This window comes from Danaus plexippus, chromosome 4 (genome assembly GCF_018135715.1).
Source record: "Danaus plexippus chromosome 4, MEX_DaPlex, whole genome shotgun sequence".
NCBI lineage: Eukaryota > Metazoa > Arthropoda > Insecta > Lepidoptera > Nymphalidae > Danaus > Danaus plexippus.
Genome location: NC_083538.1, coordinates 2560215 through 2575825, shown reverse-complemented (window position 1 = coordinate 2575825; position 15611 = coordinate 2560215). Strand labels below are relative to the sequence as shown.

At 32.2% G+C, this 15611-nt stretch overlaps 3 protein-coding genes across 3 annotated transcripts; 1 reads left to right on the top strand and 2 right to left on the bottom strand.

Moving 5' to 3' along the window:
- Positions 1–993: 993 nt before the first annotated feature.
- On the bottom strand, positions 994–10027 carry LOC116768638 (beta-1-syntrophin). Its single transcript, XM_061525983.1, has 7 exons — positions 9231–10027; positions 8263–8457; positions 7756–7973; positions 7448–7533; positions 6778–7031; positions 6322–6512; positions 994–4376 (listed from the first exon to the last, which is right to left on the bottom strand). Exons 1-7 carry the CDS (start codon positions 9724–9726, stop codon positions 4269–4271), a joined length of 1548 nt encoding a protein of 515 aa, XP_061381967.1. The 5' UTR covers positions 9727–10027; the 3' UTR covers positions 994–4268.
- Positions 10028–10308: 281 nt separating this feature from the next.
- On the top strand, positions 10309–11059 carry LOC116768296 (NADH dehydrogenase [ubiquinone] 1 subunit C2). The gene is made up of 3 exons (XM_032658976.2): positions 10309–10535; positions 10637–10780; positions 10928–11059. The coding sequence occupies exons 1-3, from the start codon at positions 10376–10378 to the stop codon at positions 10975–10977; spliced, it is 354 nt and encodes a 117-aa protein (XP_032514867.1). The 5' UTR covers positions 10309–10375; the 3' UTR covers positions 10978–11059.
- Positions 11060–11338: 279 nt separating this feature from the next.
- Positions 11339–14268, bottom strand: LOC116768295 (zinc finger protein 714). The gene is made up of 9 exons (XM_032658974.2): positions 14101–14268; positions 13883–14022; positions 13768–13801; positions 13636–13667; positions 13329–13490; positions 12780–12905; positions 12427–12493; positions 11757–11885; positions 11339–11685 (listed from the first exon to the last, which is right to left on the bottom strand). The coding sequence occupies exons 1-9, from the start codon at positions 14209–14211 to the stop codon at positions 11356–11358; spliced, it is 1131 nt and encodes a 376-aa protein (XP_032514865.2). The 5' UTR covers positions 14212–14268; the 3' UTR covers positions 11339–11355.
- Between the last annotated feature and the right edge of the window lie 1343 nt (positions 14269–15611).

Here is a 15611-nt window from a genome sequence, read left to right as displayed (position 1 = left end):
GTTCATTTTCAAATGTAACAAGAGTTTTAGATTTGCGCCAATTAACAAAAATAAATGATAAATGAATCCAATATACTACCTTAGGTTACCAAAGAGTTCTAAAATTGAAATTCAAAAAAGTTTTCACTAGCAATATTTCCAACTGGTCATTTCTAAACATTTTCAGTGTGATGTACGTACACAAATCCTGAAAATCTGATAAAACGATGCTCGTGGAAGTATTGAAGAAAATTTAATGTGTACATATTCAGGCATTTCATATCACGTATACTTAATAAGATAAAATTTAAAATAAAGGTCTAAATTAATGTCATGGTTATAATGTTTTGCATTTTTCGTGGCACCTCTGGGTCCGAATGCAATTTTTTTTAAACCTACTACCTTTTTCGTTCATCTAAACGCAGTCGAGTATTCAAATATATAAGAAGTAATGTTTCCTCACAACTTCATGCTCGTAAGCCTCAGAATTTGTTTTAGAGGCCAGTGAGTAAACCATAGATATGGTAGGCAACCTTCTGTTACATCTCTAGTCTATGTCATGTGACTTCATTTACAATTCAAATATTATTAAGATCTCCCGCTTAAATGACACGAAATTGAGGGGTAAATTATGTATTATATCTTGTTTTGATGTCCAAGATACATTACTGTACAATTGTTTCGAAATTTTGTCGCGAAAGAGCAACAAACTTCCATACGTCACAAACTATCGCGTTTATACAATATATATAAATTACTTTTCATTCAAAAAATATATAAGCGAACGTAAAGTTAACCCTTACATTAGATTTAGTGTAAATGCAAAAACAGTATTAATTTTAAGATTTCATAAATCTATTTTAATATTTTTTAGCAAATTTTTAATGGCTATTTTCAAATAGATAAAACCGACTATAGAATGTACTAAAAAAATTAACATAGGTTTATTCCCAGCCAAAATGTTTTTTTTTTAAATATCTAATTAATGGAGGGTAGTTAAATAAAAGAAATATATTTTATTCGTTGTTTTAATGATAATGACAGTTCTAAGTACCGATGACTTCGCACACCAATGGACCAATTTTAATAAAAACAACTTATATTATGTCAGAAACAAAAACAAGACACATATTTTGACATACAACTACCGTATATTTAACAATTGTAATAAAATAATAAATTAATGTATAAAAAACATATTTGTTCTCAAACTTTATCTATATAAAAAAAAAAATATTTAAATACAAAGATCGTTTTGAATTTTTGTTATTTATAATATAAGAATGTAAAAGTATCTGTATGCTTAGTCCAAGTTTGCATAAACACGCTACAAACGGAGCGTTAACAGATTTTCCTTATAAATCTTGTCACATTGTAGCATTAACGTAAGTTATTGAGTGAGAAACGTGAAACGCTTAGTAACGATACAAACTAAGATTAAGCACTTTGAATTGTATCTGCGCAAGATGTAACTGAATGTGCGTTTGTTTATTAAAAATAAAATTTGAAGGGACCAGTGGTTCCCAACATTTTCTTGACTAGGGACCGCTTTGTATTCTTTGTTGTTGGCATGGGACCACGATGTAAAAGAAAAATAAAATAAATGATTAAGAAAATAAATTTAAAAAAACCAATGTATTTAGTATCAACAAAAATATGTTACTAAAACATCAATAAAATTTATGAGTTTTGAATTCGTTCGCGGACAACATTTTGAGTCCCGCGGACCACCGGTTGTGAACCACTGGTATATATACTAACAGTTAGCTATGATCGTATGTATAATATAGATATAAACGTACCATTGGTTGTGCATTTATTTAACTATAGGAAATATATTTACGGACCATTGAAACAAACAATTTCATAATGAATACCAAAACGTCACAAATTTTTCAAATGTTACATTTGTATAACTGTATAAACTAAAATTGTGTATTATTCAGTGTTGCAAGAATCAATATTATTAAAAAATCTACATTTTTATGTTTATATATTAAAAATACCTAACAATCGTTCTAAAAAAAATATTTATTTGAACAAACAGTCCATAGTAACTAGTTACTTGAATGTTTTAACAATCAGGTGAACTTTAAAAATTTGTTTTTATAGAAAATAATAAGATTAAGGCCCAGTTTCACCAATCAATGTTTAACAAATAACGTCTTGTTAAGGCGTTTGATGGACTGTTAGATGTATCGAGCCGCCCACCACGAACTAATGTCTGTGAAGGTTTGTTAGTAAATGCCTCGTTAAGATTTAACAAACAAAGCTTGGTGAAACTGGCTCTACAGCTTCGTTTCAAGTTGGGATGATTAAAAAATTGTTATAAAATTAATAAGGTCAATCAAGAATTTGCCCCTAGAGAAGAAAATTGTTTAATCCATACTAATAATTACGTTTAACTCAGTTTATATAAACAAAATAATGAGTATTACATTTAGATATTTTTTTGTAAAATGTAAATTAAATGTAAAAAAAAAAAAAATTGAATGGTTCCTAAAAACCCACGTATTATCAATTCCTTTAAAACATATTACTGGTTTCTACTCAAGGGGCTAGTTATTATACGCCTGGACTAATGATAAAGAAGTAAAAATTGAAAAAAAATCATATTCTTATGTATCTTAGGCCGTTTATAGTTTTCTAAGAGATAGAAATTTTAATTACACAAAAATGTCATGTTATGAAAAAAAGACATCAGACGATTCCAGTTTTCAGTTTTTTCTTAAAATTTATAGTACAAAATTCGTAAATATATATTAGGTATACAGAAGACCAATTTATAGGTAGAAATGCTAAGAGATTATAAAAAATTACTGAACTTACTTAGAGGAGTTTCCGCTATGATATGGCAACACTGTTATATATCTAAAAATTTTACATTAAGGTAACTATGTCATGAATGTTATGATCTATACTACTAGCTTATAACGTTTAACATGTGCACGTTGTATTAGCTTTCATTTCAATAATTGATTTTCGTTTATTTCATATTATAAATTAGACAGATTATAAATCTCAAAATGAGAAGTATAGACGGAGCGTCACAAAAAAACACGTACAGGTCTCACAATACAGAACATTAGAATTGTTAGGCAAAGGCTCATTCAGCATATCGATATATAAAGATACAACATAGACATAAATAAAATCTTCTGATTACTGAAACAAACACTCGGAGACAATAAAAATCATTATTCTCATTAAATAACACGAAACTAACAATATCTGGGGATATAAAACCTTAAAAACCGTTACGTTTTAAATTAATAAAAAGGCTAAATGTAAAAGAGTATTATCATATTTTTTTTAAAGTGTATTAAAATTTAATTAATGTAATAAAAATAATAAATAAATTTAACTAATAATACAATCAGTTAAATTCCAATATTTATAAAAATGGCATAGACAAAAAAAGTGTACATAGAGTTAACTGAAGATGCTACGTCTATACTTTTTTTTTCCTCACTTTTTATTAACGTATGATGTTGTTATACAAATATATTAAAATATTAAGTTATTTGATGTTTTTGTGAACACAGTAACTGATAATTTTACTATTGCACCGAATGCAGTAGCCAATCCGAGCTATACCGTCACTTGGTGGATTCGAGAATAGCAGTTGACTCAGATGTTTCAAACTTGAACTCTCATTTCATTTTCTTTGGCTTCCTTTAAATAATTTATTACAATAGGCCCGCATCTCGATTACATTATATATTATTATGACATTTAGTATCAAAACAAAGTTACAGTAACAAATTAATGGTGTTATAAGTTAATAATGCTTACAGTAGCCAAGTTACACGTAATAATAGTCAAAATCCTTACATCCAATGCACACCGCCCACAAACATTTTCCAACAATAATACATGTTTATACCAAATAGTTATTGAGTTCTTAACGTACGAGATTAAACATAACCTACATATATTAAAGCAAATCTATTCTACATTCCGGGAATGTATTGTTTATAAAAAACACTACTACAACTACATTTATATACAAACAAAAATTATAATAAATTATAAAAAAATATATAGCAATCGTTAACATATACAACTCCTTAACGGCTTAGAATTAAATAAAAAATTATAAAGAGATTCTATCTTTGGAAGAGTAAACACAGATAATAGAAAACGCTTACAGATAATATTATGGAATGTTAATATGAGCGATCTTAGATTACATGCCGATTGTATTGAAATCAGAGAATATCAACGGAACAGTATTATTGGTTGAATTGACAGTTAATAATGGCTTCGGGCGAAGCGTCCGTTTCTGGTTATACAGGGTGTGAAGTCGCCTCGCCTGGCAAGGAGTGAACACGCGCTGACAGAAGATTATGCAGAATAAATACAGCCGGCTTCGGACTACCCTCCATATCAAGCTCCTGGAAATTAAACACAGTTTCTGTTAGTACATTAATATTATGTATTCAGTTACATTATAAGTGTTGTTCCGGTAATGATCAATGAGGGATCCTTTAAATATATTGAAAATATTAAATAAGTATCATAAGAACACTTATAATAAATTTTAATTATAAAGCAATGTTTTTTTTATTGTTGTATTATGAATGAGGGATGATTATTGAAGAGCTTAGTTTTAAAAAATATATGTAGATAAGAAAAATGTATGCCACTTTCGTTGGGGACTAAAATTCAAAGTCTGGCATTTATATTTTCATACGTTATTTTATTTTTGAGCACGCCGTCAGTTATCTTCCGGCTAACATGTGTGTTGTCCTCCACATAAACAAAGACTTTAACGTGTACAACAACAATTATACAAAAGCGGTAAAAGAATTATCTATTCGTCCAAGCTACTGCTCAAAACGAGAGATAAATTGTTTATCCAACTTATTGAGCAATAGACGCTTCGTTTCGTGTAATAATATATTCCAGTAACTGATGTTACGAGTTCTAGAAAGATTTATCCGTAAGGACAGGTCTGAACGATGTCCCAGTGATTTGTTATATGGTGTTTATTGTGCTGGATTCTTGACTATGGGACCCGAAGAGTGTCACTTTCCGCTGGCCTGCCTCAGACAGAAGAAGCCCAAATTGTGGGCTAGCCATCCATGAAAGGCCGACTGTCTATAGTACTAGGCTACCGCTATCCCATAGATTAGGGACCGTCGAGAGGATAGAGATCCGAGAGAAGCAAGCTGAGAAAAAGCTCAGAATTATGCCTCATTTCCAAATCTCTCCCAGCTGCTAAAGATAGTTACAATTGTGACAAATGTGCATACATACAGACAGTAGCCTCGATATTTTAAAAATAGCATTGAGGAGGACAGACTTTGGATCAAAACATTAATTGGCAGTACAAAATTCACAGCGAGTCGTGAAGATATAAACGACTAAGAGTGTCACAGATGCCTAAGGAGCCAAAAACAGTCGAATTGACGTTGATGAAGTAAAAAAAACCATTGACAATAATCAAATATCTATTAGCGTAGTTTATGAGCACGTATTGACTGGCTGTGACATAAAGTGGACCCATGAAGATTACAAAAAAAAACATTTTTGAAGTGCTCTAAGGATTGGAGAAAACTTGGGCACAAGTTGATGGGAATTAATCTTAGAGAAATTAAATTATTGTTCATGAGTAAATAGATATTGAAAAATTCGTACTTTTTGATCAGATTGGGGCTATAAAATCAAACGTCAAGACTTACTCCATCCTTAAAGCGGCTTCGGATTGGTCTATAATGATGGATACGTATGAGAAACAAAATCCAAGAGCATATTCGTGCGTCGCCCTCCAGACCAGACATATTTATGTATTCGCGAATTTTAAAGCGCGTTGTGATAAAAGAGCTTACGGTTCCTTGGGAAACCAACAACCACAAAGACCATACTATCAAGGTCAATAAATATTACGAGCTCAAAAACGAGCTCACTCGAAATAGGTTCGTCGTGGATTTGTACGCGGTAGAAGTTGGAGCGAGAGGTATAGCGGCAAAATCTCGCTAAAATCTACTTAAAGACTTAAGCCTGTCCAGAACTAATATCAATTCATTCTTAGAACGTACTTCGCAGGCAGCCTTAGTAGGTTCTTTTCAAACTTTGTTACTTAGAGAGAGGAGCTTGGACGGTGGAGGTGAGCGTTTAAGGCGCGTTATATAGGGGCCCCTTAAACCTACACCTGGGTCCCAAGTCCCAGGCACTGTTGAAGCTCCTCTCCCAGCAACGCGATGGATCCGGCAACCGCACGGTGGACCCATTGAATGCTAAGAGGTTTCGTCTCTTGCCACACAAGGATCGATATACTGTTCAAGTATTCTAATTAGTTACATCACCAGTGTGCAGTTTTCGTGGTAGTTATATTACCAGTGTGTCGTCGTCAGCGAAGTGCAGCCAGAGTGCGGTGCGGTCGTCGTCCGCGGAGGCTCGCAGGGCGTGCAGCGCGCGGCGGTAGAGGGCGCGCGCCCCGCCGCGACCCAACGACCCCGCCGCCTCCCACACACACACGCCGCCCGCTCCTAGAGACAGACGAGCGCACGCGCCACGGTAGCGGCAACCTGACAAATATAAAAAAGAAATTTTAATGAGTATGCTAGTTATGAGAACTACTTTGAATACCACTTATTATTGTTGTAATTGTGGCATAGTGAATATTTTTTTTTACGTCACAACCAGGACGTGACGTAATTTTTTTTTAATTCATTGATACAAGGTGACAATAAACGAAATTCTTATTTTTAAATTAAATAAACAAACTCGCGGAAGGTGAACTTTGGTTGTATGCAAGTTGGTATAAAATTATATATTTATAATATAACTAACGGAAGGTGAATTCTGGCTGCGCTCGCACAGCATGATGTGCGCCGTCAACGAGCGAGCCCGCAACGGCTGCCAGGTCGTGAGGCGTGTCCGCCCTCAGCGCTCTCACACACAGTCCGGCCGGAGTCCCCGCCCGCACGCCAAGAGCCGCCGCGCCTTCACCCCTCCTCCACCACGCCAGGCGAGTCGCCGCCAGGCTGAAGCTCTCACTCGGCGCGCACCACGCCTCCCCCGACCACGGCGCCGCTTCGTATAACCTGATAAATGCTCTTATTACTCAAATTCCGTAAGAATTATGTGCAAATTAATCTGATGATCACTAAATCCCTAAATGATGAAAACTATTTAAATATTTTCGTCGGTTTGTAGAGAACATGGATGTAGTGAATGGACAAAAGTAAAAAAAATAATTCGTTGTGAGGTTTTTTTATGACAAAAAGCATGACGTAGCAGACTGCCTACGTGATGGAGGTAGTTGTCGCTCATGGACATACGCGACATAGTTTTGCGGATGCATGCCACCCTTGATTGGGGAAGAAAGAGAGGAAAGAGTGGGAAAAGGGAAAGGGCAGGAAAAGGTGGGAAAAATAAAGTGTAAATACAAAGATAAATATTATCGTTGTGTACTTACTTGATATGTATTCAAATCAATTGCATATAAGGCAATGTTTACCTCAATTCTCTATCGGTGATTGCAACAAACGTTGGCTGCCATCCTTCTGCATCATCGGAGCTGTCAGAACCACCTGACGCACCCAGCTGGAAATGTAAGAATTAATAGCATCACTTAATTATACAAAACCTACGCTTCAACAACTGATCGATAAGACCAATTAAAAAGATATACTGACTTTACAAGATGTTACTAGCTGAATACAGCCAATACAACTTGACCGGAATGTCGAGAGAAAAAAAAATAAGTGATTGCTCTTATACCCATTTTAAATATTGCATGGGTAGCAGATGTTAAATAAATCTCACTGGTTCCTGCGGTGGGCGCCTCGCCAGCCAGCCAGCGTATCTGACGTCACCGATGAGCGGGCGCAGACGTGGCCGGGCACGTGCAAGTGCCGCTCGTGCTGCACGCCGTGCCGCCGCGTGTAGCGCCCTGTGCCAACCTGCTGCGGAAGTGCCACAAGGAGCACGCAGAGCCAAAGCGTGGACACCGTCCGGCGAATATATCTCTATAGTCCGATCCTCTGTAATGTATTTTTTGAAGCTTTAAAGAAAAGAACCTAAAAATTTTAATACATTTTGGGTATTAGTTGTTATTGAGTTTAAAATTCAATGAAAGAAATTATTCTTATTGTCAAATAAAAATTCTGGATAACTAAGTGTTATTATATGTCATCACACAACTGAATTAATAACTTTCATATATCATTGCCATTTATTTTCATCTCTATATGGAACTGGAAAGAATTCAACTAACTCTATTCTTTTGATTGCAAAATTGTAATTTTGTTGTAGGCAGAAATATTATCATACCAGGGTCGTGATGTCTCAAATTTTTGGCTACGCAGGCCATAAGAAGTGGTACATATCTGGTATCAGCCCGTCTTCGGCGCGGAGAGGGTGGTGATGGTGGGGTCTCTACCATATAACCTCGTTGCAACTCCCAGCCGACCTCACTTATAATTGATGCTTTACGAAAATATGGAGTTACCTCTCTCAAGTATTTCACTGAAAAAAAAAGAAATGTTATACTTGTACATTTGTTTACCAATCTGAGATAATGATATGAACATGAGTTTTGTTACCTATTTTAATAGATATAAATTTCAAATGATTGGATATTTTTCTATAGATAAAACTTAAGATAAATTTTAAGAAACAAGGAACATTGATTTGACAAAAGAATGAACTATGCATTTAATTTAATTGTTTATTTTCTTTCTTGCATGTTAAAGAGCAGTTTAAAAGACAAAGTTACACATATTTGTTACAACCAGACCATGAGTCACTACATGAGGCAATAATTGGGTTAATTTATTATGTATAGTTAGTGAGGTCAAAGGTGATTAGAAGCATTAAGACATCTATACAATATCTGTTTAGTTGTACTATCCTCAAAATATTAAGAATTGTATGTGTGTAAAACAAGATAATAAACAAGAATATGCAGGCAATACTCGTATAGTAATAGTGCAGTATGCATTTGTTGTTCAATCACAGGAATAGACGATCTTTAAATATGCAAATAATTTTAATTTAAAATCATTCGATATTAGATGTAATTAAAAGTACATATACATTTAATTATGAACTAAATTGAGGACATGTATATAAAGTAAATATAATAAATGCTCCTCGGATAACTCATCTGTTTAACTACATTGTAATATTGATGATTTACAAGGCAGATTTAGTTAAATCCACAGTTGTTAAGGTGTTTAGCAATAAATGTTTAAATAACTGTATACAAATATATTAGAAAACATTTGCTCATATCCTACCTTCTAGCTGAACCATTTTCCCTGCTCGCTTGAGAGCTTTGACTGCTTCTTCATGTGTGGCATCTTTTAAATCTTCCCCATTAACAGATAAAATGGCATCACCTACATACAATTGCTCTGTCAGGTCTGCTGCCATGCCTTTGAATATTTTAGATATCAGTATAGGCATATTGTTTTCGATTCCACCTTTAATAGATATACCTAAGCCATTATTGTCTGATTTTACAACTTGTACCAAACGCTTCTGATTGGCAATAGCTTCCGGCACTTCTGTAAAGTCGCTATTAGGTGTTTCGACATTATTATTGTTAAGGGTTCCATTTAATGTAGTAGTCGCATCATAACCATCGTCTAAGCAAACACTTAAATAATCATCTTCTAAAGAACAATGCACTCTGTACCAAACACCGCGAACTAGGGTCTCTAGCAGACCAGACCTGACGCCAGTAGCATTTGGACTTTCGCTGCCGCCACTCGATGCACCGTTTTCCACCATAATTTCTAGTTATGTACTATAATAATTATTATATATCATATAACTGATCGTATTTTCGTTTTCTTTCGCAGACTGTCAATTTTCAATATGAATTTTACGATACGAAATCTATAAAATTTATTCAGATTTTTTCACAATAAAACGTTTTACTTTTGACATTTTTGTCAAAAGAGTTGTTACTGATTACTTCAGTTCCATTAAGGAAGAACGAGGCATTAATACCAAATAAATAAACTTGATTTCACAATCAATATTACTACTATCGAGTAGAGAGTAGTGATCACTGAGTGAGTACCTAGGTACCTACCTACGGACTACTCTATTTACAGAAAAGATAAAGCAAATTTATTGAACCACAGATTATTAAAGGATTTTATTCAAGTGACAACATTTAGTCTTTAGACTAGTTTAGAAAACATAGAGTTTTATATTTTTCAAGTCGCTAGTTAATGATGATATATTAATTAAAAAAAATTTCGCTCTAGGAAATCAATCTACATATGTATTGATAAAGTAATTTTTAAATATTAGGTAACTTCAAAAGCGAAATCAAATTTGACATAGTGACATTTGACATATGTTTCATTTCATTTTTGACAATTAGTGCTACTTAAAATCCTGATCGAAGAATTGGTTAAATAAAAACACGATGTCGTCTCAAATGACTGCTTTAGAATTATTAAAACTTGGTGATCAAGGAAGAGAAGCACCCGTTTTAAATAAATATTGGCCTTATATTCTAGGAGCCGTCTTCGGAGTAGGAACAGGCATTACGCTTAACTTGTGTACTAGACGTCCAATATGGAGCGGTAATATTATATAATAGTAGATTTATTAATTCAATAACATCACACCGACTGTTTACAATAAACTAGTGATCCATATTTTAAGGGACAAACTTTTTGTCTAGGTATTCAAAAGCATATTCTTGGCGTAGCTGGTTGGACTGCTACTCTAAACTACGCTCAAAACAAACGTAATGCATATTATGCCGAAAAAGATGCAGTTCTAAGACATTATATTGAATTACACCCTGAAGATTTCCCAGAGCCAGGTTGGTATTATAATGTATTTATTTCTATACATTACAGAAAAATTTTACATAAAGTTATTAAATTTAATTAATGTTTATTATAACAATTTAGTCATAATTTTTTTCATATCATTCTTTATTGTAAGTTGTATTATCTTTTGTTTATAGAAAGAAAAAAAATTGGAGACCTTTTGGAAGACTGGATCCCTATACGCTAAGTGCATATAATATTTTGCATATTTGAACAGATTTAGTGCAGTTTATAAGTTATGATTTAATTAAATAAATTAATATAAAAGATGGGTTTTTGTGTATTGAATTATAAAAGTGAGCAAAAATCTAATTGGATGTATGTGTTAGCTATGAGCAAAACCATTTATCTCATATACCATTATTCATTTGATTTTAATGTACCTAAATTTGATTAAAGAACTTTCAATGGAAAGCCTCATCGGTAGTCAAAATTGTCTTCAAAAAATAAGACTTTAAAATGTTACTACAAATAAAGAACAGGCTTAAGTAAAAATGTAAAAAAATAAATAAATATGTGGGTTATCTGTCCTAAAATAATAAAATACCTTCTAGTTATAAATAGTTTAATTCAACAGACTTTCAACTTTATGGTGTTGCATACAATGCTGTGAATATGAATCCATATAGTTAACTACATCATTTGTTTTATTTTGAAATTGTACATGGTACATATTTTTGACATCCTTCTTGTATGGCAACATTGAGTTTGAATCAGGCAAAAGGTGTTCCTGGATTTTATTGTCCGGTAAACTATTATAATGTCTGCCTTCCTTTATATTGTGATCGTTCTTGACATCATCAATACAAACTATATCAATATTTTTACTGCTATCAAATTCATTTTGATTCTTCATACTATCGCCGATCTGATGCTTTTTCAACTTGTGGAGCTTCTGTAATTGGAACAAAACATGAGCTCTTGAAATTGTTTTATATAGTGGCAAAAAAGGACACAATTACTTACAAGATCTCTACTGTGAATGTAAGCAGATGAACAGAGGTCGCATTTAAAATTCTTGACACCTCTATGTTTACACATGTGGCGAGTTAACTCGCTTGATGTTATAAATGATTTGTTACATAGAGCACACACCTGAAATGAAACAAATCATAACTTCATTATATTTGTCTGGTAATACATGTAGTCTAGTTGACAAGACTGATACAAAATAGATACTGCTCTAGCAGTTATAAAATTATATGCAATAGCTCATTGGATCCCGAATGACGCTTGAAAAATGCGCGAAAAGCGTGTGTTAGTACATAATAAATTGCAAAAGTTAGAAACAATTAAAGGTGAAAAAAAAATTACATTTTATTTTGTGCCAATATTTCATAAACTGTTAATAAATAAGAAATTCTAAAAAAAAAACTTCTAACGCCTAAAACAGAATCTCTATTATATATAATTTTAATTTAACGCTGAAAATAGGTCGGCGAGCGACATTTTTAGGTCGGTCGCGCGGTGTCAAAAACAAGTGCGACACTTTAATCAATTTATTTAAGGTATTGAATATATTTTTATTAATTTAAAAAAAAATATGGTGTGTTCTGTACACTATAAATAATTAATTCCCATTGGAAATTTTTGAAAAAGTTAAACAATTGTTAACTTCTCATACTTTGTTACTTACATGATCTTTCTGCCCTGTGTGGATCTTCAGATGGGCTTGTAAGTTTCCTTGAGCAGAGAACCTTTTGCTTTAAATAAAAATTACAAAAAAAATATTTTGAGAATAAACAACATGCTTTGTAAGCTGATGGATGGTTTTGGTATTATGATCTTATTTCTTTGGATGAAAAAGGCTATTGCATTTTCTCAAATCTTAGGATCTATTAAATTCAATTAAATTGTCTGGATGTGGTGACTTTCAGTTTAGTAAGGCCAATAATTATTTTTTTTAAATGGTATTACTGATGTGATTTTCTATACAGATACGAAATACTTTTAACTATTTTGTATATACATTGTAACATACATACAAACCTGCAAACTTCACATTGGAAGGGTTTCTCACCAGTATGGACACGAAGGTGTATTGTGAGGTTGTGTTTTTGTGTGAACCGCTGTGGACAGTACATGCATTCAAATGGCTTATCTCCTGTATGTGTCCTAGAAAAAGTAATAACAAAATGAATAATTATATGTAAAATTTACTTTTTGCCTTACATTGGTAAGTGGTTCATGAAAGATTTTAAGAAAGTAATGTCATTTAGTGAGATTTTAGACCTTCACAAGTATTCATTTAAATAAAACTAATATTATCAGATCACTATGCAACATTTTGTTTAGATATTTTCTCACCTCACCATGCACATCTCGTCTGCCTGTTATCACGGTTTCCGCAAAGTAACCAAAACATTGGTAGTATGTAGTCTAAAATAATGAAACAGGGTGTAGTAATCCAAAAATATTAGTTTTATTTTAATGATATATAAACAAAAGGGATATTTTTTATTTCAATATATTTGCGACTGAATTTTTTATTATATAAATAGTATATTTTTAACATAATAACATATTTAATTGTCATACCTTACATGCATGTCTAATTGTGCTTGGCACCTGAACTCTTTGTTACATTGATAGCAGGAGTGCACTTTCTTAGGCTTCGGTTTTGGACCTCGTTTCAATTTCTCGGACTCAGGTTTTCTTTTATAATTTGAGGAGTTTTTCTTTTGATCTTGTTTGCATTTACTGAAATATAATTAAAAAAGTTGTCTCAGATCTATCATAAATATATATTGTATAAAGTTTATAGCCTCAGAAATCCTTTAGGGTGAATTTAAAAATATTATGTAATAAATTTAAGATTCGTTTAATTAATATTTCCCTACTTTACCATCTTTTGATTATAGTTGTTTGTGTCATTACCTGGAAAACAAAAAATTAAAATGATAACTATTAACATTTATTGTAAATAATAATAGATAGGCATCACTAGTAATAATATATTCTGTAGTTATTTACTTACAATTGGATCTGTCATAACCATAGCATCACTAACTCTGGAATGATAATAAGAAATATTTCATTAATTATGAAAATATAATAATTATTAATTTTAGGTATATATAACAGTAACTCACTTGCTTTGTTTTGGAATTCCTAGATATTGGCGTAAGCGAACATCGGCGCGTTCACAGGTTTGTTTAAAATGATAGGCTATTCCTAACTTGTACATACAGTTACTACACATTTGTTCAGGCAGCCCGTCATTACGACTTATCTTAAAATAACCCAATAATTTAAAAAATTGATAGACCGAATGTATATACAAACGTTACGTTTAGGTTTTTTTTCTTACCTTAATATTGCTACAGTATTCAATCATCTCACATATAGAGATACTATAGTTTTCAACAAAAATAGATGATAATACACCTTCTTCCAAACAAATTCTGCATATTTTATTCATTTTCACTTTTTAAAGAAATACCTTAGGTATATTATTTTTATTGGTTTAATATCATAAGCTTTTAATCAAATATTACATCCCCTATATTATTTATTTTGTAAATTGTCCGTTGCCAAATATCTTTGACATTAGACATAAGAAACAGATTCTAAAATCTTGTAGCTTATAATTAGATGTACTATTATATACTATTACTATATAGTCCTAGAAATGTTTAGTTATATTATTCAAAATAAATTATTTGAAAAAACAAAAATATATTACCAAGTTAAATAGTTCCCAAAGAGGAAATCTAAAATGAAGAGAAACTCACGTTGCTAAAACGAAAATTAATTATAGTCTCTTTCTTCAATGCAGATGTTCTTTTATATTAGATCAAGCTACTGCGAATCTTATGATGATCTTACATTGAAGTGCAACTAATTTCAGTCACTTTTAATATTAATGATAAAATCTTTTTTTTTTCTAGAACGGTATCCAAACGCACTGAGAAACTTTTCAATCTAAGTATTTTGGGTGTGAAAATCCTTTGAAGGGCTTTTTAAAAATAGGTACTCAAGGGAAGAAAATATTTAATAAATAGAGCTATATTTCATAAAAGTTATAATATTAATAAGTTTTTAATTTTCCATTTAGTTAAAATTTTCAGCCTTATCTTAAAAGTAACACTTAAAAGTAATACCTTGCCTTAAAAGTGATATTTTTTATGTCATAGATTAAAATGAGGAACAAACACCAACTAATATGTATATTTCTTCAGTAAATTAAAAAAAAAACTTTAGTCAGTTACTTTGTTATCGTTAAAGCAAATGATAAACAATTACTTTTGAATGTAAAATAAATAATAGCGTAAAGAAGCTATTTGCCTGTGATTGATCAATAAAGTCTATGTTAACTCGATTAACTCTACATAGTTCCTAGACTGCCAACTGTTTTACTCGATAGTATCCAATATCCATCATATATACTACCAATTAAAACATTTTGAGAAACAAACCATGTACCTACTTAGGTCTCTACCTTAATTAGCACTAAGTACTTATAAAGTAATAACTGGTACATAGTAAAGAGATGATTTGTGCTTTATTTTTTTTATTTCGACTTAATAGTTGACCGACATTTCTCCTGTTGGTAGGTGGAAATGAAGACGTAAGTGGTGTATTCAATCTCTCAGTAACAGCTTAATCAATCTAGCCTTAAACATCCAATTTATAATCGGCAGGAAACAGACAGGCTAACTTTTCTAATCTTTTGCTGAGCTTATGCGGAAGGAGGAACTGTATCCTTTCATAGAGATGCGACGGAGGTCTTAAGGAAAGGATGAAAAGTTTGATATGGCAATGATATTTCATAAACGGGGAAGATTATAGGGTATAACCATACTATAATGTAATTTACCC